General features: G+C 37.0%; 4 protein-coding genes across 9 annotated transcripts; 2 read left to right on the top strand and 2 right to left on the bottom strand.

The window, feature by feature from the left end:
• Positions 1–83: 83 nt before the first annotated feature.
• On the bottom strand, positions 84–6,078 carry LOC126797113 (OVARIAN TUMOR DOMAIN-containing deubiquitinating enzyme 12). 3 transcript variants are annotated; one of them, XR_007672432.1, is made up of 12 exons: positions 5,930–6,078; positions 4,259–4,652; positions 4,030–4,169; positions 3,725–3,798; positions 3,578–3,632; positions 3,337–3,411; positions 3,161–3,234; positions 3,022–3,070; positions 2,797–2,881; positions 1,719–1,775; positions 1,296–1,445; positions 84–226 (listed from the first exon to the last, which is right to left on the bottom strand). XR_007672432.1 is itself a non-coding variant. In XM_050523789.1 (12 exons), exons 2-12 carry the CDS (start codon positions 4,584–4,586, stop codon positions 1,384–1,386), a joined length of 918 nt encoding a protein of 305 aa, XP_050379746.1. In that variant the 5' UTR covers positions 4,587–4,652; positions 5,930–6,078; the 3' UTR covers positions 383–1,383. The 3 variants fall into 3 exon arrangements, 2 of the variants coding, with proteins under 2 accessions (XP_050379746.1, XP_050379745.1); XM_050523789.1 differs by lacking the exon at positions 84–226 and having other exon boundaries at positions 383–1,445; positions 4,259–4,354; positions 4,436–4,652; XM_050523788.1 differs by lacking the exon at positions 84–226 and having other exon boundaries at positions 383–1,445.
• Positions 6,079–8,776: 2,698 nt separating this feature from the next.
• On the bottom strand, positions 8,777–12,880 carry LOC126796654 (serine/threonine-protein kinase PCRK1-like). Of its 2 annotated transcripts, XM_050523384.1 has the most exons (6): positions 12,649–12,880; positions 11,584–11,985; positions 10,881–11,141; positions 10,596–10,718; positions 9,227–9,878; positions 8,777–9,073 (listed from the first exon to the last, which is right to left on the bottom strand). In XM_050523384.1, the coding sequence occupies exons 2-5, from the start codon at positions 11,962–11,964 to the stop codon at positions 9,243–9,245; spliced, it is 1,401 nt and encodes a 466-aa protein (XP_050379341.1). In that variant the 5' UTR covers positions 11,965–11,985; positions 12,649–12,880; the 3' UTR covers positions 8,777–9,073; positions 9,227–9,242. The 2 variants fall into 2 exon arrangements, with proteins under 2 accessions (XP_050379341.1, XP_050379340.1); XM_050523383.1 differs by having other exon boundaries at positions 8,777–9,878; positions 12,644–12,879.
• A 2,572-nt stretch (positions 12,881–15,452) lies between these two features.
• LOC126796653 (putative white-brown complex homolog protein 30) lies at positions 15,453–21,987 on the top strand. Of its 2 annotated transcripts, XM_050523382.1 has the most exons (15): positions 15,607–15,685; positions 15,795–15,871; positions 15,978–16,253; positions 16,729–16,792; positions 16,891–17,034; positions 17,229–17,263; positions 17,499–17,572; positions 18,110–18,362; positions 18,444–19,041; positions 19,205–19,501; positions 19,844–20,308; positions 20,746–20,894; positions 21,163–21,452; positions 21,562–21,695; positions 21,782–21,987. In XM_050523382.1, the coding sequence occupies exons 1-15, from the start codon at positions 15,663–15,665 to the stop codon at positions 21,936–21,938; spliced, it is 3,036 nt and encodes a 1,011-aa protein (XP_050379339.1). In that variant the 5' UTR covers positions 15,607–15,662; the 3' UTR covers positions 21,939–21,987. The 2 variants fall into 2 exon arrangements, with proteins under 2 accessions (XP_050379338.1, XP_050379339.1); XM_050523381.1 differs by having other exon boundaries at positions 15,453–15,685; positions 18,110–19,041.
• Positions 21,988–22,980: 993 nt separating this feature from the next.
• On the top strand, positions 22,981–25,509 carry LOC126799309 (uncharacterized). Of its 2 annotated transcripts, none has more exons than XM_050526485.1 (7): positions 22,981–23,338; positions 23,438–23,534; positions 23,762–23,877; positions 24,242–24,286; positions 24,620–24,645; positions 24,893–25,028; positions 25,148–25,509. In XM_050526485.1, the coding sequence occupies exons 1-7, from the start codon at positions 22,981–22,983 to the stop codon at positions 25,246–25,248; spliced, it is 879 nt and encodes a 292-aa protein (XP_050382442.1). In that variant the 3' UTR covers positions 25,249–25,509. The 2 variants fall into 2 exon arrangements, with proteins under 2 accessions (XP_050382442.1, XP_050382443.1); XM_050526486.1 differs by having other exon boundaries at positions 23,042–23,338; positions 23,435–23,534.
• Positions 25,510–27,711: the final 2,202 nt, after the last annotated feature.

Raw genomic sequence — 27,711 nt, 5'->3', positions numbered from 1 at the left:
TTCAGCAAATTGTTTAACTAGGCATATGCATTCTTCAGAGTTCAGCCAATCTGCCCAATCATGCTTATAAAATGGAACCATCTTCAGAACAGAACACAAAAAATTACAACTCATCTTCAAGCTTGGTTCTGAGTAGAACTCTCATGTTCAACAACAATTAATTAAGGGATTGCAACCAAGGGCAGGAAATCTGTTTTCTCCTTACAGTAATGATCCCAGCATAGTTCTGAATCAAAATGAACATATTACTTGTACAATATTCAAAGAAACAAACATGCTTGTGAAGCACAACAATCATTCAGAGTTGAAATCAAAAGAAACAGACATCATCTATTGTAATGGTTTTGCCCTGTTTCTGAAACTGCACCAATCTGCATTGGTACATATACTTCAGCAGCTGTAAGTCTGTAAATATCGTAGGTAGTGTAATAGTGGGTCGCCTCCAGCTTCCAAATTCAGTTGGCACTTAGAAGTCACAGGCTGCGCAGTGTTTTATTGAGTGAACAAGATGCAGTAACATGGCAACAAAGTGTGTGAAAGTGCAAATCATTGAATACTTGAATATATATATCATTACTTCTAATCCGTTACATGTTTACAGGTGAGCAACTAAGTAGCTCAAACTGTGGTAAAAAATGTAAGATAAAGCATCGCTGTATCAGTAGGAAGAAAGTAAAATTCTTCCAATCAAGACTTGTAAAATAAAAGCATGATATCTGACAAATATACCATACAAAGACAAGTTTGTTGTCCAATTTGCACAATATCCTTCAAATCACTGCATGCCTCCTCAAGCTGCAAGTGCAGCATATATTATCCAATACAAAAGAATCAACTGTACAAGATAAATGACCGAATGGTTATAACAACCTTCATTCTCTTCTCTATATGTCGCTAAAGATTATAACCATTGTCCATGCTCAACATGTTTGCCTTCTTCATCTCACTATGGCTATAAACAGATGGTAGGACAATTTGCTTCACGATTATTGTACTTGTCATTTCAAAGTGCTCACTGCTCAATGACCGCTTTAAATGGACTTTCATCTGTCCTTATAAAGAATGTCATTGCATACTTTCCATGATACCGGCACTTTATATTATTTCTAATATCTAAATATGTATGTTTCACATTCCCATATTTGTGTATATTTCTTTCTTTTTCAAACATGTTTAAAAACTAATCATCCTACTTTAACGGTCTGATCAATGTAAGGCGGATCTAGCATGATGATAAAATTCACACATGCAAGCCAGGTTTATGGTAAAGTTTGTCAAAAAGGAAAGAAGCTAACTCAACAATGAGGTGATCCAGCCTGGTGGGTCCTGAACCAAGGATCAACACAGTTCTGGAACAGCAATAGCAATGCTGTCCAAAGATTCTTAATTCTTATTCCCAAATATCCACCACTTTTTCTTCTTTCTATAATCATGTGAGGGTGTACCTGAAATATAACAAAACATAATGAGTCAAGCAACAGGGAAAATAAGATGCAAGGAAAAAAATGAGGGGGGTATCTTCAGAAATGTAAATCTATTCAGATCTGGATATGTCTAGATATTTAACAAGTCCACAATATATAGGAGTTAGGTGCACCACATTAGCTACATAAAACATCGCTCATTTCAAGTTGACTTTAGCTTATCTATCCCATGCTGAGGTATACATTTAATCGATACAGAAAACTACACATGTACATGAAAATGAAATCATTTACCTTCTTGAGGATATATTGAATTATAATGCACCTCCGCCCAGAAACTCAACACAATGACTGCACGAAATATAAGAGTTCTCAGTAAACATTATTATAGAAAAACTTAGAAACTAGGATGGCATATGCAATAAATTGATTAGTAAGTAAAATTTCAAGAACCAGTTTCTTATAAGTATGATGCTGAGATTAGAATTTAACTCAAGATGGTAATATGATATTCTTGATTAGGTTTATAGGTAATGTGAATTTAGAAAACTTGTCAAATTATTCAAGAACATCACAATCAATATGAAATGTATCATACAATAAAGTCAGTTAAATCATTAAGCATCCAACTGCCTATGCTTATAGCAAAATAAAAAAACGGTAAATTTCTCCTATGGTACCTGATGTTTGGCTACTTGGACAATTTGGTACCTGATGTATGAAAACAGACAATTTGGTACCTAAAGTTCTCAAATTTAGGCCATTTTGGTACTTATGTCAATTTTGACCATATTTTCAAGGTTATTTCCGTCATTTTATCTCTACTTTACTTCATTTTTTCATAATACCTCCAAATTGCCTCTAAATTATCACTAAAAATTTGATAACTCATCCACTTAGTATCTGTGATGATTTACATATATAAGTTTTCATAATGTAGCTATCAATCTAAATTAATTTTAACTATAAGTAATTTAAAAAAATTAATAAAAAATTATAATTACATAAAGGCAATTTATTTCCTTTGCAGAAAATAATTAGTATACAATAAGTATATTAAGAAAAAAATTATTTTCGATATATGCGAAGTAGATGCTAAGTGGAGTAGATATATCAATTTAATTATCTCCAGAGAAAGGCAATTATAGGAAGAAATGAAGAAAAATGTGAATTTAATGAGTTTAGGGCTAGAATGACGAAAATAACCCTAAAAATATGATCAAAATTGATAGAGGTACCAAAATGGCTTACAAATGAGAACTTCAGGTACCAAATTGTCCGTTTTCATACATCATGTACCAAATTGTCCAAATAGCCATACTTTGGGTACCATTAGGAGGAATTAACCCATAAAAAAACACAACAATTTTACCTCGTTTTGATGTTTGGAGATTAGGAAGAATCTCTATGCAACATGTATCCTTAAATGAAGTAAAGACAAGAATTTTCACACCATACTGCAATAAAATTATTCAGCAAGTCAGTTGCTGTATAATCAGAGCTAGTTGGAAGCAGATCCAGTGAAGTATTAAAAAATCTCAAAGGAGTGCCTAGTAAAGTAATCACAAGTATCAGTCCTCGAAGTTAATTTCCATACCGAATCAGCAGCAGCCTGCAATGTAACATGGTCACCCCACTCGCCGCTCCTAGTTGTATCAGATAAAATGGTACTTAGTTGGTATTCCCAAAATTAAATAAAAGGGGAAGAGTACGAAATATAATGAATCGAGTATAACTTCGACATCTTCTCCAGATAGTCATCATATGCCATAGGAACATATCCCTCATAAATTTCTGGGTGAGACTTAAGCTGGTCAAAGTAAACAATTGAAAAGAAAATCAGAATCCATGGTAGATGCACAAAATTCCTTCCCTATAACCTAGTTGAACAAAATAGTATCATATTTCTAACCTGACTTACGACTTTCCTTCTCACATCATTGTGGTGGTCTGGTGACTGATGCAATTGATCTGATAAAGCACGAAACTGGAAAACAAAGTAAGTTATAAACATGTCTGCTCGGAAAAAGCTAAGGTCAGCTTCCAGATATAGGAATAAAAATAAACCCGACTGATCTAAATGATTACTGTATACATGTCAAGTGAGCATGATAACCACTGAAACATGTAAAGCTGGCAGAATTGATACTAACCTGACAGTTACCATCTCCTTGAACCTTATGCTCAACAACACCATATAATTGCAGTCTACAATCAAAGATGAGAAATACTTTTAACACACCCTGAACTCAATCTCAGACCTAAACCTCTAACCCTATAGATGAGAAGAGAGGTACTACCTGTCAAGCAGTCGTTGATGATCTGATGTTGCTTCATCACTTGAAGGAATTTCTCCATTAATTCTTGGAATATGCTAAACAAAATAAAAGGCAAAGATTAACGCTTTAAAAAATTAATAGAAAAGTGTAAAATTTTCTCCAAGTACCTCCTTCACAGTGGTTGTCTTGTTTATAACAAAACCGGTATCAATAATTTGACACTAGGACATGGTGAATAAAAGCTGAACACAGTGATGAATGAACTAGACATGTGTTTGTGTCTTCGATAGCTATAGAAAACTCAAACTGACAGAACATATTCTTACAGGAACAGGCATCATTTCATCAAGACTCCAGCCTGCCTCATAGTCAGCTGCACAATCATCATTTAGCTCCACCTGACCCAGGCTAGAACATGAACTAGAAGGCACCACTGTACACGCTCTTTCATTTGGATAATCACCATCTGCATGCATACAAAAAGTCCAATCAATACAACAAAAACAATGTGGTTTACATACGAACAAAAATGCAAGAAAATAGTTTTCTGATTACCTGAACAATAATTCCTTCTGGGCAGACCTTGCCAATCATCTACATGAGCATATGGTTGTGATTGTTGTTCATCTCCATGTGAGTATCCAGATGATTCTGCTACAGATAGTCGTGAATATTCTTCTTGAAGTGTGTATGCAATGATCGCATCATTCTCTACATAATTAGATTCAGTACCATATTGACCTCTAATATATTGTCCGCGGTAGATGTCATTATCATCATGTTGTATCATGTCACCATATTGGCCAGAATTATAAGTTGGATCGCCATCAAAAAGACTGAGAGCCCACTGCATAATACCTGACTCATGCTCTCGGCCAGCCATGTTTCCCAAAGTGCATGTGTTGGAAAACAATGGTGAATCCCTCAGAAGTTCGGTTTATAGTTATATCTGCCCAGCAGAAAACAATAATGTTACAAAGGCAGTCATGCTTGAACATGCTTTATTGTTAACTGTAAACAGCAATGACATCTCCAGATACTCAAATCTTGAATAAAAGCATCGATATGCATATTCATTTGTTAAATAAAATGCAGAGCGGGTCTACAATTTTAATATCACACCTTAACATACTAGAGCAGTTGACTTTGTAACACAATACTGGACAAACATAGAATAGAAGTTCTACTTGCTATTATTTAGATATCTAACAGCACACAACTACGCTAGCAAAATTTGTGAAAATGATGTATGCCCAAGTAATCGTAATTTAAATCATTGCTGGGTACAAGTATGTTTATCATCAACTTTAAATAAGACTTCCACGTCTAAGTATGTTTACTGAGATCAGCAAGGCCTTGACAGACCGTCAAAATACCATGGAAAATAATAACAGATAGAGACTTCAATTATCCCTAGACTAAAGTGACTATCAAACCTGTGGACCTAACAACGCATGCTCATGAAGAATAAAAAATGCAAAAAGAATAATTAAAACCTAACGTAGCCCAACTTTCGCCATTTAATCCACAAAGGATGACCGAAAAAGAAAAAGAAGTTTCAACATTAACTAGAACTTATCTAAATCCTAACATATAACCTACCAAGAATTACCTTATCCAAAAGTAGGCAGAGAAATGAATTGAAAATGATGGAATAAACTCTCACCATCAAAATATCATTACTATGATAACCTCTCAGATGATCTTTAATATACATAACTCTTCTTGACAAGATATTCTAAATTCTAATAAGGAAACCATAAGCATATCACAAATAATAAAGAAACACCTCTTCGAGCAGCAATTCGATACTAAAAAAAAAGGTTATGGAAAAACAACTGGTATCACTCTTCTTCAAAATTCATATCACTCTCAATTCTGAAAATATTGACTTGTCGCCAGAACAAGCCAACTGCTCCATGCAAACACACACATATCATGCTCTTCATTCACATGAAATCATCATAAAAAAACACATACTCTCTATTTTTCGATTCTCCATTACAAATCAAATTAGTACCAAATTTGTCAGGACCATTTTCAATTTCAACAATCCAACACCAGATTAACTCCAACAAATTCAAATTTCTGCACACTACAAGCTCGAAAAATCAGAAAAACACAAAATAAAAAACAACTTCATCATCAAAATCACAATTACATATACCTATAAATATAATTACAGCGTCAGTCATCAAGATTCTACAAAAGATTATGAAAACTCACCGGAAAATCTTGGGAGTCAGAAACGCTTCTCTTCTCTGAGAAAAGAGTGAAGAGAATTTGAAAAGGGAGATGAAAACAACGAGAGAGGAATTGTGGTGTGAATGTGATTGAAGCGAAGAGGAGGAAGCAAATTTGAACAAATAAGGAAGAAATTGCATTGACTTCAGAGAGACTTATATACAGGGACTCCCTTGGTTAAAGTTCGAGCAAGTCCGCTGATGTGGGACGGCTCCGATTGACGCGGCAACTGCTCGAACTTGGCTACTTTCGGTTCCGAAAAAGTCGCTTCGGACCTTTCTAGATAAAGAGGAGAAGGCTGTTACGAGTTATTACTTTGGTTAACCATTTTGGGCTCTTATCTGGTAATTGGATTCGGGTCGGGTTTATTTATAAACGATTATTTAGGGTAACTTTCTCGGTAGTATATAAGGCAATGTTCTACCTTTCATATGACTATCAAATGAATATCAAACTTGTCTAATTTCTCTTTTTTTAATTTTCTTTAACTTCCTATTTCAATTCCTTCTATGTTCCTTTAATTTCCTTGTTTCAATTCCTTGATGAATTACAATCCTATCAATTGGTATCCAGAGCCAGTTCTAATTGTCTTCTCAACTCCTTCCATTTACATCCCACCCTCCTCTGCCCATTTTTTACTCACTGTCGCTGCCTCCACACTTTCCAGTTCCACATCAATCATTTTCCACACACTCGTTACCTCTTCCGGCAACAGTAGTACAAGACATTCTTAGTCAACTTGCTGCAATGCAGCAAACTAATGCTGATTATGGTACTGCTTGTAGAACGACACTAAGTAAGTCTCAAGAACGCCTCTCACAAATGCAGAGCTTCACTTCCCCATATGCAGTTGTTCACTCAGCCGCTCCACCATACACCTCTGATTCTCCTACAATAACCCACCATTCGTCTCCCCACCCTATATTTAATTTAAATAATAAATAAACAAGTCCACACATGAGAACGGTGGGGAAGTGGGGATGTTATACATTCGTGTTATTTATGATATTTTTATTTTTATGCATCTTTTATTTGTACTAGCAATTACTGTGAAATTTTCACATAAGGTAATTTTGATTATAATCTCCCACTACTCATTACTCTCTTTTCCATAGTTATCTTTTAATTTTATTTATATATTTATTTTGTCTTGACTTTATAACTCCTATGTTTTTTTTTTTTGAGAAACTAATGACGAAAATATAAATTTGTCAATTCGTAATTTAGTAGTACTTCTATCATGCTGACTTTATATTAGTAGAGATTTAATATTGCCATGAAATTATTTAATCAAAGTGATACCATCCAGAATATGCTGAACTAAAGTGAAAAAGATTATTATGACACGCGTGTGTGTATGCAATATTATTAGTAAGCAGTGTTTTTCCGTCAGTCCTATAAAGATGATGAAAATATATCGTTGTTGAGAGCAATATAAGACTTTATGTATCACATTAACAATTTTGCTAGTCCTGATATGAAACTGGCTTGTGCACAAGAGTACAATTCCTCAATTGTCCTGAGATATTTTACTTGTTATTGTTTCTCTCAAGTTCATTTCGTGCGACAACTAGACACTACTAAAATTGAAAGTGCTTGTCTGGTTGGCATTGAGCGTGTTCTGCTATTCTACGCTACCATTTCTTCCCAACCACGTTACACACTCGTTCTCTTTGGGTTCATGCTTTTTTTCAGGTTTAGATTCAATGTTTGAGTGCTACATAAATTGTCAAGACGTGTGATTTGGAAAATTTTTGAAAGCTACACTATTTTATGCAAATATAATGACAAACTACACCAATATTAACTAAAAACCAGCCACAAATGAAGCAAGATGAAGAACACCACTTAATTTTATTTTCCTCACCCATTGGAGCACTCTCTTTAGTACATTATACCGACATGTGCACATAATTTGTCAACAAGTCGACCGAAAGAAAAGGTCGAGCAGCAAACTTGTAGTTTGGACTCTTTGACTAAATTATAAACCCTAAATCCTATGCTATAAAAAATCGAGCATAGTTATAACTTTTTTTCATATGCACTGTAAATCTTTGTTATTTTACTGTGAGATATGATCCTTATTATTAAGTTGAGAGTTGGGTGAGACTGCCTCACACCAACATCATAATTTGGAATCAAACCCGGAACCCGGAATATGACGATATTCTGAGATATGCAGAAGTAAATTGAAGTGGCTGTCGACTAGCTCAACCAATTTTCAAAGCATGCTGCATTTTCTGTAGCAAATTCAAAATCTTCCCCACATGAATCAGCATGCTTTTATATTATCGTTATCTGCCGCCTGAACCCCCATAGTTTAAGAGGTCAAATATGCAGTGTCATTTGTTCCATGAACATCCAAAAATGGAAACTCGTTTTCTGTATGAGATGAATAATAACCCAGAAACATACAAATGAATGGTCCAAATAACATTATATTAAGTTCCTCATAAGATGCATCCAACAACTTTCAAGCATATCCAACAGGCAGCCAAATTTTTTTAGCAGATGTTATGATCATATATGCTGTGCAAGCTTTGAATTTTGACAGATTAGGTTTGGTGTAATCAAGGTTTTTCTTTTTAATTTCTCACTAAAACAACATTTATATATGCGTAATTGAGTGATCTCTTGCACCCCAAGTTTTGTTTCTATCAATGACCCCAAGTTCATGACTTGGAATCATGGAAGCTTTCATAACAATGCAAGGGTTTTGTCCCTGTTCAGATTTATATAAACAGATGTAAACTTCATAATCTAACACCACAATTTTTTGACAATCTAAGATGAAAAAAAGTACTGTATTAATTTGGGGATAGGAGATCATATGAAACAAAAAAAAGTAATATCCATAAAAATTTAAGTTAGAAAAAATAGTTACAATTACAAATGGCGAGGTGATTACATCCAATCATCCATTATTTGTAAAACTCAATCTCATGTGATTTTCCAGGTACCTGAAGAACCGATAACACGAAGCTGTTCTTCTAAACTGGAACCACTATAATTAGCATCTCAAACCTTCTTGCACAACACAATTACTTAACAAAAAAACTTGTACCAGCTTCGAAACAGTCTGAAAGCCATCTGCCACTCTATTCTTGGTGCAACGTCATAAACTTTCTGCAGAAGATTGTAAATTAGATCACAGATCTATGTAGATTTTGGAGACGCAGAATTGGAAGGTGAGGGGTGTTATATACAAGAAAATAGCTGATCTGTGACTTTTCTGTCAAACTATTAAATATGCATCAGATAAGTCGGGGGAGTAGCTACCAGGACTAGTGCTCAATTAGCATGTCCTTAAAAGCTTCGGTGTCCACACACGAGATAGCCAACCAGTTTCTCCCCTCCTCATTTCCACGTTTCTTTTCTTGTTCACTGATTCATAGTCCCTGGAAGTTTCGATTGGTGCCAAATTCACCGGTGGTAATGGCAGACTCGCTGTTCCTGTTGCTGCCTCAGTGACCTTACTTTGGCCAGATGCTGCCTCCTTAATTTTGTTTTGGGTTGATGGTGCCTCCTTAAATTTGTTCTGACCCGATGACGCTTCCTTGCTTTTTCTCTGGCCAGAAGGTGCCTCTATAATCTGACTCACCATTTCCAACACCTCACTCATCTTTGGACGATTCTTTGGGAGTCTGACCAAACATCTGTTGGCTACAATGGCAAGCTTTTGAACTGACTTGAGGGGGTATTTACCTTCAAGCCTAGGGTCTATTATTAACCTAAACTTCTTCAAGTCTGATAGGTATGGCTTTACCCACTCTAAGAGCTTCTGCTCACTCTTGGGCCGGTTTCGATCCAAAGGACGCCTGCCTGTAATGAGTTCATAGAGAAAGACCCCATAGCTCCAGACATCATTTTTGGATGTTAGGCGTCCAGTCTGGATATATTCAGGTGCTGCATAACCCATGGTTCCAACAACCTGATGAGAAAAATCATCAGTACTGTAAGTGAAAATTGTAGTGTGTGGATGGATCATAAGTCCTAGTGTAAAATAGTTTCATTACGTGGAAAGGCTAAACTGCTAAGGTACTCTGTTTCAAACAAAATGAAGACAATAATAAGTATATAGGTATGCTTTTACTTGAGCATGAACTAGGCACCCTGAAAATGTGAAGCAGAAGAAAGAACTAAATGCAAGATTCATATGAACATTTATTCAGAGTTCTCAGCAAGATATAAAGTACACTGTAAGTTGCACAAGTGATATAGCCAAATAGTTTTAAATGTTAACTTTGCTGAAGCTCCATGAACAAGCATTGTCAATTATACTAAGCATCTTTGTTTCACAGCTTCATAAATCTTGCTTTGTGAAGCAAAATTACCAAGTATTAAAAAAATCATAATTTGCAAGTTTAAGTATTTTTTTTGATGGTGTGTTTCAAGTTCAAGTAATCTGACTTATGCAGTAATCAGGGCCTGGCTATGAGGAAAATATTTCAGTTAGAGCATATCACAAGTAATGCAAAACAATAGATAAAGTAATCCACAGCAGTCATGTATTTCAAAGTTTTATTAAACTTTGTACTTGTTTTAGCAGAAAGTTGGGTAAAGTCCAATGAACTTGGAGCATTTCCTATTATAGAATTTCTTGTGAATGAAAAGCATAGCAAGTGTATTAGAGCATTTGTGAGCATACCGCTGTTGAGACGTGGCTTACTCCTTCTGCTGGTCCCAACCTAGCCATTCCAAAATCTGAAAGCTTTGCATTCCAATCCTGATCTAGCAGGATATTTGAAGATTTAAAATCCCTGAAAATGATCTAAAACATGATATAAAGAAGTCAGTATAAGAGAACTGAATTACCTCACAAAACCTATTCTCACCATCTCCTTGTTTATAGTAAAAAAAATAAAAAAATCAGCGTGGGCTTCTAAAACTTAAACATAGTCATATATCGAGAAGGAGGACAAGATTAAAATACCTGAAAATCCATTTCTTCATGAAGATATGTTAAGCCACGAGCAGCATCTTGTGCTATTTTCAGTCGCATAGCCCATGAAAGTGGTGTCTCTGAACGATTTGATAAATGGTTCTCCACACTTCCGTTAGGCATATATTCATAAATAAGAAGTCGCTGGATTCCTCTTTCGTCATCCTCAGCACAGTACCCAACTAGTTTGACAAGGTTTGGATGCTCAACCACCCCGAGAACATTAACTTCTGTCACCCATTCCTTGTGCCCCTGCAACCAAAAAGTGAGATAGAATATTTAAGCATAGATCAGATGAAAATGCTTAAATCAACTAGACCAACAATCCAGATAAAACAAGGTCGACCATCAAGACAGAATTGTGTTCTCCTCGTTAGGAAGACAGAAGACGCACAATAAAATAGGAAGTGAAAGAGAGGATCCAGTGTACTAATAATCTCAATCAACAAAAGAAGAACACATATAAGAGCGTATGTGACAATTGATCACTACCATCCAATCATTTCAGACATTAGAATCCTTTCTAGAAATCTTAATCCGTAACACAGGACCACATCCAGTCTTTAACTTACTAACTATCAAGTATCAACTGCTAGTTTTGTTTACGGAATAGCCAAAAATAACTCATAAACCAAGTTATTTTAAGTGAAAAGGAATATATCTAAATTTTTCAACAAAATGAAAGCAATCTTGCCTGCAACCCTCTTTTACTGAGCTGTTTCACAGCAACTTCAATTTTTTGGGATGGATCTTCTGAACTCTTGATCAGCCCTTTATAGACACAGCCGAATCCACCCTCTCCAACCATGCCAGATCGTCCAAAATTCTTAGTGGCCGACTTAAGTTCGGAAACTGTGAATATTCTTAGGTTGCTGGGTCTCTGAGAGAAACTAGGATATTGGTTTCTCCTCAAGGACTCTGAACTAGCGTCAGAGATATTCTGGGAATCCAACTCAGATCCAGATCTCTTCATTTCACCATCGGTAAATGTTGTCATTGGGCTCTTTGGTTCATCCTTTTTGTCTCCAAGATAGAATGAGAAGCACTTCATAGCTTCCGACAGTGTACAACACATTATCCTCACAGAACTCAGCAGCTGAAAAATAACCAGAGTCAGAAAGCCATTAATTTCAAAATCAATCAAAGTTGATACAAAGAATAGACTTTACTCAGAATGACACTCCAATGTTGCAACTGCATACACTTCTATTATCACCAATGATCCAACAAAGCTCAAATTAAAAACCAAACCTTTCACTATTGAGTTTACTATTCTGATCCAAGTTTCTTAAAGTACACAGAATTATATGCAAATGTTTGAAAAACCACTGAGAATATCCTTATTTAGTCACTTAATCAAGAACCTCAATTCCTAAGTATGCCCACCCTATCTTTTCATTAATGTTCTGTATTTTCCTTCTTGTTTTTGATTATCTTTTACAAAAAAAAAACAACCATCATAGATTAGAAACTCACTGCAAGTTCTTTTCTTTGCATAAAACCTAAACTTAAACAAAGAACAATCAAACCATCTATAATACAAAATCAAGAAAAAACTAGCAAATAAATACTCTGTGTTTCTACTATTTTGCCTAAAGCTGCATAATTTCACTTCTTCTACAACACCCAAGACATCAATTCTCATCAAATCCCACAATCATATAGTGGAATCTAACAAAACAATCTCAAGTCTAAATAAGAAATAATAATGATAACGATAGTTTAACTGAAATTCACAACGAAGAAAAAAGCACCTTACTTTAAGGATCCCAGTTCGATTGCGCACAAAATTATGACCTTGATTTGTAGGCAACTCACAATTATCCCACCAATAAGAAGCAAATTAAGAAACCCAACTCCATTTTTGGTTCAAAAGACTTCCAAAAGCTCTAGAATGACCAAGAACGCGCAGTGTGTACTTCTGAAAGAAACCTCAACACGGCAACAAGAACTGGTCAAGCTCTAAACTCACCACCAAACAAGTAAAAAAAAAAACATAAAACCAGTATAAGTTTAAGACATAAATACGCCAACTGGTCACATAGTCATCGACCCTTTAAATATTAAACAGCTTGTAAATCCAATCCGAGTGTGAATGAGGGATTTGAAAATTAAGTATAAAAACAAAGCTTGAAGGGGGAGAAAGTCTATGAGAGAGAAAGGGGAATGAGGACGGGTCAACCAAGTCCCGCAAATTAAATTTGGAAAACGTTAAGTTAGGTTATCCGGGGTCTCTCTTTAAATCACATTCTATAGTAGCTGGATTAGCTGCTGAATTGTGTGCAGTTAAAAGCAAACGATGAACATTTCCAATATCCACGTCTCATGCTATCATCAGCAGATCTACAGATGTAGAGAGAAATAGTCATTCGATAGGTAAACTCGATCTTGTGTTTGGAGTATTTAAAGATTTTTGGAAGATATGAGAAAATTATTGTTGATTAGCAATCTCTTTGTTTATTGATTGATGTAACGTATTGACCATAACTTATTGTAGCCCATAAGTAGAAAAATAATATGTTCATCACAAGTTCAATAGGCCGTTCATACTTCATACCCTAGTAATGCATCGATAGACAAATAGATAGCAGTACCTACATTAGTGTAATATCTCCATTAGTATAGAGAGTATATGAAGTAAATTTGTCGCTCATCCCTACCGTGTCAACTTCACAAAAAAAATATCAAGTACTATTTTTCTTAACAAATTTATAATTATGGTTATTATAAAAGACACTTATAATTTATTTGTGAGGTGAGTATGAGATGGACACGGTAAACATAAACGACAAATTTGTTTCCGAAAGTATGAGCCTAATTATTGCATATTAGTACTTAGACGTAGCGACAATCCTCCATCGGTACCACTCTAAAAGTCTAGATGTGCTAATACAATATGTGCACTAGTGCATTATTCCTGAAACAAAAAATTATGTGCCAGGAACGGAACCCCCAACCTAACATGCAAAGACTAAGAGAGTCCAAAAGTGGTTTAAACCCCATGCCCATTAGGCTCTCATTTTGTGCCACCCCTCCCTAGGCTGCACAGTTCAGCTCGAATGACCGCAAAATTGATTCGATTAGATTGAAAAATCTAAATTGAGACAAGTTTGAAGTGGACAGACGCTGAACTGAATTGATTCGGATGAAACTGATCGGGCTAGGTCTGTGTTTTTATGACCTAAAAGACCAAACCTATCTGATTATTATGTTACATCCATATGTCACGATATTATTAGTTTATGTATATACATAAAAAAAATCGAAGGACTATTCTAAAAAAAAAAAAACCAAACCCTAAGGACGTTGTCACCCGACCCTTTCTTCCTTCACGCCTCCCTCAATCTCTCTTATTCTTTTCAGTTTTCACTACCAGACCATCAAATTCTCTCTCAGTATCTCTTTTGTCACAATCGCCAGTTCGACCGAATCGTCTCCCTCCCTTATTCATTTCCTCTCAAACTCAACCTCTCTGTAAGATTCTTAGGTATGCTGTTATATTATTAAACCTCCTCATTATTCTATCACTTCATTTCAATCCCTAAACTCTCTCTAATAAGTACGAGAATGCATCAATATTGTAGTTATAGAAAACAACAGGTACAAACGTGGGATGAAAAACCTAGAAAATGAATGATCTATGTTAAAGAAGAGTCTTGTGGCCATGTCAAATTTGGGCTTGAGACAACCAAAAACCGGCCCGAACTAAGTTGGCTGGTCTTGAGCCTGAGAACCTGAACCGGCTCAAATTGAAAATTTTGGGTTTTGGGTTTGAATCACCAAATTTTCAACCCGGACCAAACTGAGTCCATGCTTGCCCCGCACAGACGACACATTGTGCCCCTTGACCGGCATAACTCACACCACTCTGATCCAAGTAACCATCACCCTTTTTTGCTTCGACCTATGCGCCGCATTGTTCCATATATGTGGCTTTTCGGGACCATCACCGCATGTAGTACTTTTCTCTTTGGTTGTCATGGAAATAAGCTAATACACAACGTGCTGATGACAGATATTTCTAGTTAGAGGTATGAATTGCAAACGCTAAAACACACGGAAATGAGATATCGCCCGATCGATGAATCGTTATCCATGTGGCTTTTTTATTTATATATATTTCCCAGGCCATTGGCACCAGCCGTTAAGACGTCTCACAAATTCACGCACAGGCAGCCATTGACTCTCCCTCTTCAACTTCCAAAATATGGCCGCACATTCCTCCCCGCCTTTTCTTCACACCCCCCTAAATCCCGGCCCTCCTTCAGAACCCAAACCCTCCCCTCTCTCCCACCTCCTGTCGCCCTCCTCCGACCCCTCGCCGTGTTTTCGCCTTACACATTCATCCTGCATTGTCCGGCCAACACTGCGCCCCGCCGTCTGCATTGCCATTGCCCTATCAAAGGCCTCATTCCATCAGTTCGTTGTTTCATTACTCCAGCTTGTTATTTCTCGCAGTTTGTTGCGTTATATATTGGGTGCCGTTAAGGCAACGAGTACGAGGACGTGGCTGGAAATTTGAATACAAGCTTTGGATGGTGTTGGTATAGGAGAATATGTGATATGGGGAGCTGCAGAGTGAGGATCAAAGCCTGTTGGTTTCCCCATGTCGTGTTCATCGTCGTTTTGAGCTTGTTGCTGCTGCTGCCTTGCTTTTTATGCCAGGGCGATGATGATATGGATAATAACCAAAGCCCGGCTGTTCTTACTCGGCTCGTGGAATCCAAGCTTTCAGAGCTCACTAAGTATCTAAGCAGTGACGTTAAGGGTATAATGGGTTACTGCATTAAGGATTGGTGAGTTATATTAATACCCCAACCCCCCTTCTTCTTCTTCTTCTTCTTCTTCTTTCGCCATGCATTGTTTAGTGTCATCGGTTTTTTCTCAAGGTTTCTTGTATGTCAGGAGAGCGGATTGGGATGGAGCTTTCAATTATACAGGGAACGTCGAATTCATTTCTAACTGTATCAAAAACTCGAAAAGTATGTGCTTTAGTCAATTCCCAAGCATTTGTTTTTTCCTTTTCAAATGCGTTTGTATATATCTCTTGTATGTGCCCATTGCTCATGACAGATTTGATTGTAATAGGAGATATCGGTTACCGAATATGTACAGCAGCAGAAATTAAGTACTATTTTTCGAGTTTTACTAACATTGGGACACCGCAACATTCGAGCTATCTGAAACCAAACCTGAATTGCAATTTGACCAATTGGGAAAGCGGATGCGAACCTGGTTGGGGTTGTAGTCTCGATGGTGAGGGCAAGGTTGACCTCAGAGCTTCACGCATTCCTGCACGAACTTCGGATTGTCAGCCTTGTTGTGAAGGCTTCTTCTGCCCTGAGGGCATCACTTGCATGATGCGTAAGTATGGATTGATTGACATAGTTCTCTTGTTGTTAGTATTTGTCAATACTTTTGTTTTGCAACTTGTTAGTACTATTAGGTGATGCATATTGCTTTCGTTTGTAGTTAGTTAACTGTCATTGTTTTAGTTTTCATGCTTATTGAAATCTTAGATCGGATTATCATTAAAATCCTCGCTTCTACAAGGTTGTGTTCACATGCCTATGTCTGGCACCATTTATGTGATGGCAGTGATGCTTGTTTAGGGCCAAAACTGAAGTATATCATAACATTTGATGCTCTCACAAGTTACAAGTCCTGTTTACCGAGCAAAAGAAAGACAGAACTTTTCATGCCATTTTGTTGTCTTACTTTGTATTACTTGGAACTTTCGGGAATTCTAAGTCAAGTTATACATTTTCTTATCAGAGCTGCAGATGTTGTATATGATGATATCAATGAAATCTAATAACTCTTTTTATTTTTTATGAAGCTTGTCCTAAAGGTGCATACTGTCCCCGTGGAAAACTAAACAAAACGAGTGGATTATGTGACCCGTGAGTTCATATCCTAGCTAATCTTCTAATGCTTCTTTATCCCATGTCCATATGGTTTGTACTATGAAACAATGTTTATTGCTGGATTAATTTTGCAGTTATACCTACCAAGTACCAGCTGGAGATCCAAATCATACTTGTGGCGGTGCAGATGTTTGGACTGATGCAACTAAAACTGATTTATTTTGTTCACCTGGATCATACTGCCCCACTACCATAAAGAAATACACTTGCAGTAGTGGGTATTGATTCTCATCCCATAACTTAAATAACTTGCATCTTCAGCTGCTACTTGCTGCAAGATGATAAAGCATGAACTTACAATCGTTATGAAATAAATGGACTCCATTGTCTTGTTTCATGATTTGAGAGAATAGGCAACTTGTTCTGATGTCCTCAGTATCAGTATTTACTCGTTTTGTCTTCTCAATTTCAGATTTTACTGCAGGATGGGTTCCACTAGTCAAAGACGTAAGTTTTGCTATATTCCAAGTCTTTTCCATTCATACTTCTCTTGAATACAGCAACAGTAAATTATATAATTTCAAGCACTCATATCCACTTCTACTCTTCTACAACCTGTATTTCTTAGCTTGTATTGTTTCTCTCTAATTCTGTGCGCTGGAATGGTTTTGCTTAATAATTCTAATTTTAAGGTTTCGGTAGATAATTGATGTAACATTTGTTTGCACCAACCGTTTTGCAGCATGCCTGAAGTTGACTGCCTGTGGTAAAGGAACTGCAAATCAAAAGATTCATGCATACGGGATCTTCCTTGTTGTAAGTGTTCTTCTATCTGTTGGATAGATGAAAGTTTGAAACACAGCTATAATGCTATTTGTGAGTATATTGCTTAATCTTATGAAGGTATCGGCCTTGGTTTTGCTGTTGAATCAAGTCCTTGATTATAATATAACACATTGTTATAGCTTGCTTATCCCTCTCAATCATAAGAGATGTTTAATGACTTTTGTACCATTTTTTTCCTGGATAATATTCAACTAGGCATTTCTTGTAATTATTTGAAAGCTTTATTTTTCATTTTCAAAGAAAATGCAAGCAAAAAAAGAAAATCAGTAGCATACATCATGACATCAGTAACACAATCTCCCAAAAATCCCAAGTTTATGTTCTTCACAACTTGATTCTTCCCATATTTGTGGAGATTCTCTCTCTCTCTCTCTCTCTCTCTCTCTCTCTCCACACACACACACACACAAAACCTACATACATGTAGCAAATTATTTATTATTTTGGTATAAACACAGACAAGACATTTGTACATGATTAATCAGACACTGTACCTTGTCTCTCCAGGTTGCACTGAGTTTTATATTGCTCATAATTTATAACTGCTCTGATCAAGTTCTGCTCATTCGAGAAAGAAAAGCAGCTAAGTCTAGGGAAGCTGCAGCAAGACATGCACGAGAAACTGCACAAGCACGTGAAAGATGGAAATCTGCAAAAGATGGCCTTAAGAAGCATAAATTGGGGGCGTTGACTGAGCAGATGTCTCGCACATTTTCTCGCAAAAAATCTACAAGGAATTCAGAGCCTCTAAAGTTTTCAGGTCAATTTAAACCAAGTACAGAGAATACTTCAACACCGTCTGTGATACCTGGTACATTAAGCTCCTCTGAGCAGTCATCAGCAGGTTCAAAAGCAAAGAATAAGGAACCAAGCAACCTTACAAAAATGATGCAATCCCTAGAGGATGATCCGCATAGCACTGAAGGCTTTGATCTTCAGATTGGTGATAAAAATATCAAAAAGCAAGCCCCCAAAGTTAAAAATTTGCATACTCACAGTCAAATTTTTAAGTATGCATATGGTCAACTCGAGAAAGAGAAAGCTATGCAACAAGAAAGCAAGAACTTGACCTTTACAGGCTTAATTCAAATGGCGAAAGAAACTGAGGTAAAGACTCGCCCTGTGATTGAAGTAGATTTTAAAGATTTAACTCTGACTCTGAAAGGAAAAGATAAAAATCTTTTGAGGTGTGTTACTGGGAAACTGTATCCTGGTCGAGTTTCAGCAGTCATGGGTCCTTCAGGAGCGGGGAAAACAACATTTCTTTCTGCATTATCAGGAAAAGTACATGGATGCACTGTCACAGGTTCAATTCTAATAAATGGGAAAGCTGAACCAATGACTGCTTACAAAAGAATCATTGGCTTTGTGCCGCAAGATGATATTGTGCATGGAAACTTGACTGTCGAGGAGAATCTTCGGTTTAGTGCAAGGTGCAGGTATGTGATTCATATCTTCAAAAAATAATAATTCCATCATTGCTTATAAGAAGAAAAAAAAAAGAGGAATAATTTCACCATTAATTTTTGTGTCAATCAATGATATTCTTTGCTTCACTCTGATAACTATCAACCCTTGTTGGTGGTCACCTTGATAATGCAGACTGTCTGCCAACATGCCAAAACCTGATAAAGTCCTGGTTGTTGAAAGAGTTATTGAGGCTCTAGGACTTGGTGCTGTGAGAGATTCCCTGGTTGGTACTGTGGAGAAGCGAGGAATCTCTGGAGGGCAAAGGAAACGAGTTAATGTTGGCCTAGAGATGGTCATGGAACCTTCATTACTCATCTTGGATGAGCCTACCACAGGTTTGGATAGTGCATCTTCCCAGTTACTTCTTAAAGCCCTTCGACGTGAAGCTCGTGAAGGGGTAAACATCTGTATGGTACTTCACCAGCCGAGGTAAACATCTCGCCTCAAAATTCCATCACATGAGTAATGCTTTAGAGACCACATTTTTCTGATCACATGATGTTAAGCTGATATGTGTTAGTTAACAATTGGTGATGATTGATTAAGTTGCAATCACTAACGAATGTACATATATGGTATCTGGAAATATGGGTAAAGAAGAAATGAAATTAACTACTGCCATATCTTTCTCTGCAAAAGTTCTGGTGAACACTTGGAACAGTATGTTGTCAGCCGTTAGCAAAGAGGCCATTATTATTATGCATTAATTATTTCTCTCAATTGATGTTCTGGATCTAATGTTCTGATTGTTTGATTTTGGTGGGGTGACAGCTATGCCTTATTCAGGATGTTTGATGATTTCATTCTTCTAGCCAAAGGTGGTCTAACTGTATTTCATGGATCTGTAAAGAAAGTTGAAGAATATTTTGCTGGCATCGGGATTGTTGTACCAGACCGTGTTAATCCTCCAGACCATTTTATTGACATTTTAGAAGGTATAGTGAAACCAGACACAGGTGTGACCCATGAACAACTTCCAGTTAGGTGGATGCTGCATAATGGGTACCCTGTACCTCAAGATATGATGCACCATCTAGATGGAATTGCTGCAAGCTCAGCAGGCCCGAAACCTGTAATGAAGCGAGATCAGTCTTTTGCTGGAGATTTGTGGCGGGATGTGAAAACTAATGTTGAGGTGAAAAAGGATCACTTAAGACATAACTTCTTAGTGTCCAAGGATCTGTCAGACCGAGTTACTCCTGGTATTGCCCGGCAGTACAGATATTACCTGGGGAGGTATATATAACTCATTCTTCAAATTTATTTGATGTGCTATACACATTTTCGATCAACAATATACTATGGGAGGTGCAATACCTTTCTCCCTTACCTGCCCACGATGCAGAATATATGTAAATTGAAAAGACTGATCTACTAGAGGTTCAACATCATAGGGTTACAAATTTATTAAATGGTACTTGCTTCTCATGATTTAAGTTCTTACTGGAAATTTTGATAAATTTCTAATCCATGAGTCATCTATCGATCAGTTTTTCATCTTTTGTTTCCGGCTATTAGTACTTTAAACCATGTACAGAAGTACTTGCATATGCTATTAGGATGGTCCATATTGAAGATTGAAACTATATTTTATTGGCATTGCTTTTTTGCCATTTACATTTCATGACCTTTTATCTTTTCATCATGAAATTCTTATAGGTAACTTGTTTCAGGGTAGGTAAGCAGCGGCTACGAGACGCTCAAATGCTGGCTGCTGATTATCTGATTTTATTACTTGCCGGAGCCATCTTAGGAATCTTCTCCAAAATGAATGATGATTCATTTGGCGCTAACGGTTACACTTACACTGTCATTGCTGTTTGTAAGTACATGAAATTTCTGTTAACATGGTAGCTTTTGATTAAAAGACTGATTTCGATTGGAGACCTATAACTTCTTCATATTTCTGACCTTTTCATATGACGAATCATCATCTTCTCTGGCAAAGTATTGTAATCAAGTATTACGTGCAATAATTAGACAGTTCTCTTACTTTCTGTCATGGCTCTGTGGATATACATCTTAACTATTATATATCTTCACTGTCTGCCTCAGCCTTTTGCGAATAATCTAAACTTTAATAATTGCAGCACTACTTTGCAAAATATCAGCATTGAGAACCTTTTCTCTTGACAAATTACACTACTGGAGAGAGAGTGCATCTGGGATCAGCTGTCTGGCTCATTTTCTGTCGAAAGATACACTGGACCATTTCAACACAGTCATCAAACCATTGGTGTATCTATCCACATTCTATTTCTTCAGTAACCCAAGGTCATCATTCCAAGACAATTACATTATTTTGCTATGTCTTGTGTACTGTGTGACTGGCATCGCTTATGCTTTTGCCATCTACCTTGACCCCAGTCCTGCCCAACTGGTAATTACCGGAAAGATCAAGTTGATAAAACTCGTAAATGTTTATGCTGTGCAGTACATGTTTATGTTTTCTTAACCTATCGAGTTATTTCTGTTCATATTTTCTGCAGTGGTCAGTGCTTCTTCCTGTTGTCATGACCCTCGTTGCAAACCAAGCGAAGGATAGTCAGGTTGCGGGAGCTGTAGCAAGGTTTTGCTACACAAAGTGGGCACTAGAAGCTTTTGTAGTTGCAAATGCTGACAGGTTTGTTGTGGCTACTTCTTCCTCTTGAGCTAGCTACTGGATTTATCAACCTTGAGTTACATTTACCATCTACATTTCCTGATCAGGTATTCTGGGGTGTGGCTGATCAGTCGCTGCACGACATTATACAAAAAAGGCTACGACGTCAATGACTGGATGTTGTGTCTGATCATCCTCATGGTGATCGGTTTATTTAGCCGGATCATGGCTTTCATTCTGTTGTTGATTACTCAGAAGAGGTAGATTGGGTTGCAAGTCACCTTTTCCATGGATCCTACAGGTCTAAAATGAATGCTCTTGTAATTGTAGCATAGTAAATAATCAAAGTGAGCAACATTCTTTAGCATCAGGAAGTGATGGCTAACATTACAAGCAGAAAATGTCCATGTCTAGATGCGTAGATCAGAATCCCACACCCTCCCTCGTACAAAGCAGGAAAGCTGGCAAGTACTTCTGAAATAATATTCTTGCGCGCACTAAACATCTTGTTAGTTTTCTTTTTTACTTTTGGAGAAAAAACGATCCATTGATTGAAAGATCAAGCAACTAATCTTACCAAGAGGGCCATAACATAGAGGTGAACGCAAGAAACCCGTGTGATCTATGTTTTTCGAAAGCAAAAGTAGCAGCGAATTTTGAGAACTCATTAGCTAGTCCATCATTGAAGAAGAATAATGAGACTACAAAAGTCGTTCTACACTGTTCGAGTCAAGTCTAATGCACATTCCACCTTTTATGTCTTTATATCAGTCTCATCTTGTATTTTCACCTTAAAAATGTCAGCAGAAAGAAATATCTATAATTTGAAAAAATGTTAACAAAATGACAAGAGAAGATCCAAATATCAATTTGAGATGGTATGAATAACTTCTCCCTTCAAAAGTAAATAAAAAAAATTGAATGAACTCATCATTTGACATCTTAAAACCTCATCTTGTATTTTCACTAAATTATATAAATACATAATGGGCGTTGAATATAAACTGTAAAACGAGAACTGCGAGTTTATAGAAATTTTTGTATGCACGATGTGTAAGTTATATGACGCAATCTTAACAACTGAAAATAATTTATTTTCAACGTGTATTTATATAATTTGACCTAAATGATACAGTTCACATATGGTACGGGCGTGCACCGAAGATACTCGAGTTTCAATCTAAAATAAAACAAATTAGAATTAGAAATAGTTTCGGGTCGGGCTTTGGGCCATTCTATCCTGGCTAATGGGAGTCATAGCCACCCTACACGCGCAACACAGTAAAGCAACTCGACCCAAAAAACTATGAAATCAGCGTTTCGAAACGGTTACTTCCTCACACTCTCTCGCTCCTTTAACCCTAACCCTCCCCTCCTCCCCTCTCTCTCCTCTCTCCACCTCATCCCTCCTCGCTCACCGCCACCGTTCCGATCCGTCCGCCCGCTCGCCGGAATCTCCAACCGCGCCTTCACCTCCTCCATGGCCGGCGGTGAACCCCACGCGCCTCCTCCGCTGGAGAAGCAGTTCGAGGACTTCCGCGCCCAGCTCGAAGAGTCCGGAACGCTCCGCGATCGCATTCGAGCCGTGGTGGTGGAGATCGAGTCCACCACTAGGATTATCCACTCCGGCCTCCTCTTGGTTCACCAGTCGCGCTCTACACCAGGTACGGCGCCGTTTTGATGTGAAGTGAGACTGTAATATGCGTTTTCGTTTTGTATGGAAATGCGTTTTTGAATTTGTGATTGTTTATGGGTTGAAGCAGAGGTGTTGGAGAAGCCAAGGGCTCAAATTGTGGTGCTGAAGGAGCTCTACAGTCGGCTCGCCGAGATTGTGCGTGAAAGCCCTGGGAGATATTACAGGTTTAAGTCTAATTGAGCTTTTCGATTTTTCGTCAAAATTGTAGTGTTGTTTGTTCTAGGCTAGAGGAATTTGAGCTGTACTGAAAAAGAAAGGAAATGAACCTATAGGTATTATCGTTCAGTGGCTTAGTTACTCACTTACTCGTTTACTGCGACTTTGGGATTTTGTTACTGGAAAATGTGTTTTGGTTTGGATTTCGGACTGGCTTTGATGTGTTTTTGTTTAGGTATCATGGTGATTGGAAGAGTGAGACGCAGACCGTGGTTTCACTGCTTGCTTTTATGCATTGGTTAGAGACAGGGACGCTTTTGTTGCACACTGAAGCTGAGGAAAAACTTGGGTGTATGATTCTAATCTTTGTTTTAGTTTGCTTATCTTTACATTATGGAAAAGTCTTTTTCCTTTGTAAGGTGCAGTTGAATTTTAATTTCTTCAAAATTGAGTATATGTATTTTGTGATTGCAATTACCAACTTTTTGTGAGTTTTTAAACTAATTATTAAACAATAAGACTTCATAATGATCTTAGTAACAGAATGCCGAAAGCTTCCAAAAAATGTGGTGGAATTCTGATGCATGGTTGTATGCGCTACTATGTTTAAAAGTTCATGACTTCTCATAATCTCTACTGTTAACTCTGTCCGTAGTTTAGTTTGTCTTGCACAGTATAATCTATTTTCTGAGCTCTATGTCTACTGATTTTTCAGTGAGCGGTTCAGAATTTGGTCTGGATGTTGAAGACTATCTTGTTGGTAAGTGTTGTAAGATTTTGAATACATTATTGCATTTCAGTTATTATTCTGTGAAATGAGTCGCCCTAAGTAAGTTTTTGAAGACACAGCCTTCATGTTTTCTTTACCTTCTGGTGAAAAGCACCAACTGAACATACAAACTTATGATACTTTTCAGCATAAAACACGAGATCTTGTCTCACTGTTACAAAGTTAAGGTGTGATTGTGTCCTTGGTATTGCACAGGAGGCTTGTATAGATTATTCAAAATGCTGAATGATCTCATGATTCTTATTGTTTCTATTTATCTCATTATAAAAGTACATTGATGTGGAGACTTATCTCATATTGCAGGTATCTGCTTCATGTCCAATGAATTGGTAAGGAATATCTGCAGTAGGCTTTCTGTTCTGCTTATTCACACTTCCTCTAAATGTTACAACATTGTCTTGAATCTTATTTCTGTTAAGTTAAAAAGATCAGGATAAAAGTGTCAAACTATTGCATATGTTCCTCTTCACTTCTGCATGTTAAAATTTATATTTTAAATTGAAGGCTTAGAATGGACTCATAAAAAATGATAAAATAGTGTATAAGTGGGTTTATTGGTGCGGTACATTGCTGCAGCCTAGGTATGTGGTTAACCAAGTTACAGCTGGGGACTATGATTGTCCAAGAAAGGTCATGAAGTTTTTGACAGATCTCCATGCATCCTTCCGTCTGCTCAATCTTCGAAATGACTTTCTGCGCAAGAAGTTTGATGGTATGCTATTCATTACAATTCTGTTTCTACTTGATCCTCTTCTTCCATCTGCAAGCCTGTTGCCACTTACAATTTATTTTTGTATTGCTCCAACTTGAATCTTTTGTAAACTGATGCAGGTATGAAGTATGACCTAAGAAGAGTTGAAGAGGTTTACTATGATGTAAAGATCCGAGGCTTGGCAGCAAATGGGGGTTCCGGAGAAAAGCCAGCAGCTTAAGGACAACCATAGAGTGCAGAAGTAGCACGCTTTTGTTTACCTTGATCATGACGTATTGTAGTCTCCTGCTCTTCTAGAGAAGCAGATGAGCTCTCTACAGTTTTGTGTCAGAAACTCAGGATTGTGTGGGATCAAATCAAAGCTCTGCTAGTGTTTAAATTAAGTAACCGGTAGAAAATACATGATTTCAAGGCCATAGATAATTGGTGTAACAATGAGGAGACGATCTAACAATCTGAGGTCCAACCCTTCTAGTCTACTATGAAAACGACTACCACAGTTGGAGAGTAACAAAGATTGAGCTGCAAGGTAGTGTATTGGATCTTGTTTAGTTGGGTGTGCTCTCCAACCTAAGTTCGATTTACGAAACTATTAAAAGTGGCCGGGGAAGGATTGCAATGCCCCCGTGAGAAGACCTCTTTAGGCGGATTAATCCTTAATCCTTAGACCTAGGAAGTTTTTAGGATACCGTGACAATAAGTGTAAACAAAATAAAAAATTCGAGCATTCTACCTTCACCTCACAAGAATGGCCGTTCTTATTTGGAATATGACACGTGGAAGATGGGGTAAAGCTCATTTTCAAAGTAATACACCCTTATCTACTATGAGGTAATACACCTCATTTACTCGGCCAGTTAAAAAAGAAAAACCATTGATTCACACCTAACGCCGTCAAGGTCGTAAATCGTAACGCACCCTAAAATCCTATATTTGAATGCCGCCAGCCTCAGATCTTCATTTTGGTTTTGCTCTTTCCATTTCAGCTCCGCTAGGTTCCTCGATGCTCCTTCGCCGGTACTGTTCATTTTCCGATCTCTGATACTTTTTTTCTTGTACAGCTGCGTAAACAAAGCTCGCTGGATTAATTTTTTTTAGATTTATAATTTTTTTAAAAAGAAACTGAATTTATTTGACTCGATTGTGAATATTAACATGATCGGAGCTGCAATTTTTTTAAATGTATATATGCTCAACGAATCGAAGCTGTAATATCTCCTCTCTTTCTCTGTCATTCTAGAGTTAAAATTGCTAAATCTTAATCAAGAGTTAAAATTTTAATTGTAGAACGAGAATCTTAAAATAAACAAAGAGTGCAGACACGTGTACAAATAAAATGTAATTTATTGATAATCAAGCGCGGGGTTACAATCTTTGTGAACTCCTCTGATTCTATCTCCGTATGTAACTTAGCTCAAGGGTGACGTGCACTTAATCTTGAGAATTTGAGTTTGATTTGGATTTCTTGACCGGCTCAGCCTCTCCGCTTGACCTCGCGGTTGTGGACTTGGATTTCTTCGTTAGGACGGCTTGGTTGTTCTTGGAAGCCATCGCACAAACGGATTTGAAGATTTGTTCGGAGAATGAGATGAGAGGCCAAAAATGTCCCACTAGGCGTGCCAATTTGTAGAACGAGAATCTGAAAACAAACAAAGAGTGCATACATGTATACAAATAAAATGTAATTTATTGATAATCAAGCGCGGGGTTACAATCTTTGTGAACTCTTCTGATTCTATCTCCGTATGTAACTTGGATCAAGGGTGACGTGCACTTGATTTTGAGAATTTGAGTTTGATTTGGATTTAGATTTGATGAAGAACGATCGATTTAGTGGCTTGATGATTCTTCGTGGACTTGAGTTTGGATTTGGATTTGATGAAGAACGAGCGATTTGGTACCTTGATGATTCTTCGTGGACTTGGGAGACTTCGGGATTTCTCGAGAGTGATCTTCTTCAAGTGATTTTCTCTCTTCTTCTCTAATGTAAAAAAATGCCCCCTCTCTTTATGTTGAAAGGGGTATTTATAATGTCAAGGCTTCTATTTTATATAATATTTTAATGACACTAAAATAATAATATTTCTTTAGTTGTATAATTAAATCAATATGTATTTTCTGATTAATTTAAAATTAGTTATGAGAATAACTAAATTAAACATATTCAAATAATTGATTTAATTATAACCGTAAAGAAATTTATCAATTCAATCAAATGTCCGATTACCATTTCGATCGTCAATGATATTCAATTTCCAATTAAAGTCGGAATCACTAGCTTCGATTACGATCATCCGTTTATGTGCTGACGCGAATTTTATTCGGATCCGTACTGACTCTGTTGACTTTTAAGCTACATGTGCAATTTTGTCAGGTTCTTAATCGATTTAATCATTTAATTAAGATAATTTACTCAATTAAATTTCATGTGTCTACAGTAGTTTAAATCATGATTTTCTGGTTCGTTTTGATGAGATGGTATAAATTAAAAAACAATCTAAAGCCAATTAATCAAGAGGATGTAGTGCAGAGGTAGTGAGATGGCTGGGTGGTGGTAATGCAGCCACATTGTATAACCTCATTTTCAATGTTGCTGCTGGACATCTGAAATTTACTAGTGCGCCATTATTCATCATGCTATTGTATAGAACATCGTGTTTCCTTTGCTATATAAAATGAAGTC

The sequence above is a fragment of the Argentina anserina genome, chromosome 6 (assembly GCF_933775445.1).
Source record: "Argentina anserina chromosome 6, drPotAnse1.1, whole genome shotgun sequence".
Lineage (NCBI taxonomy): Eukaryota > Viridiplantae > Streptophyta > Magnoliopsida > Rosales > Rosaceae > Argentina > Argentina anserina.
The sequence above is the reverse complement of the archived record's forward strand: the minus strand, read 5'-3'. Positions and strand labels throughout refer to the sequence as shown.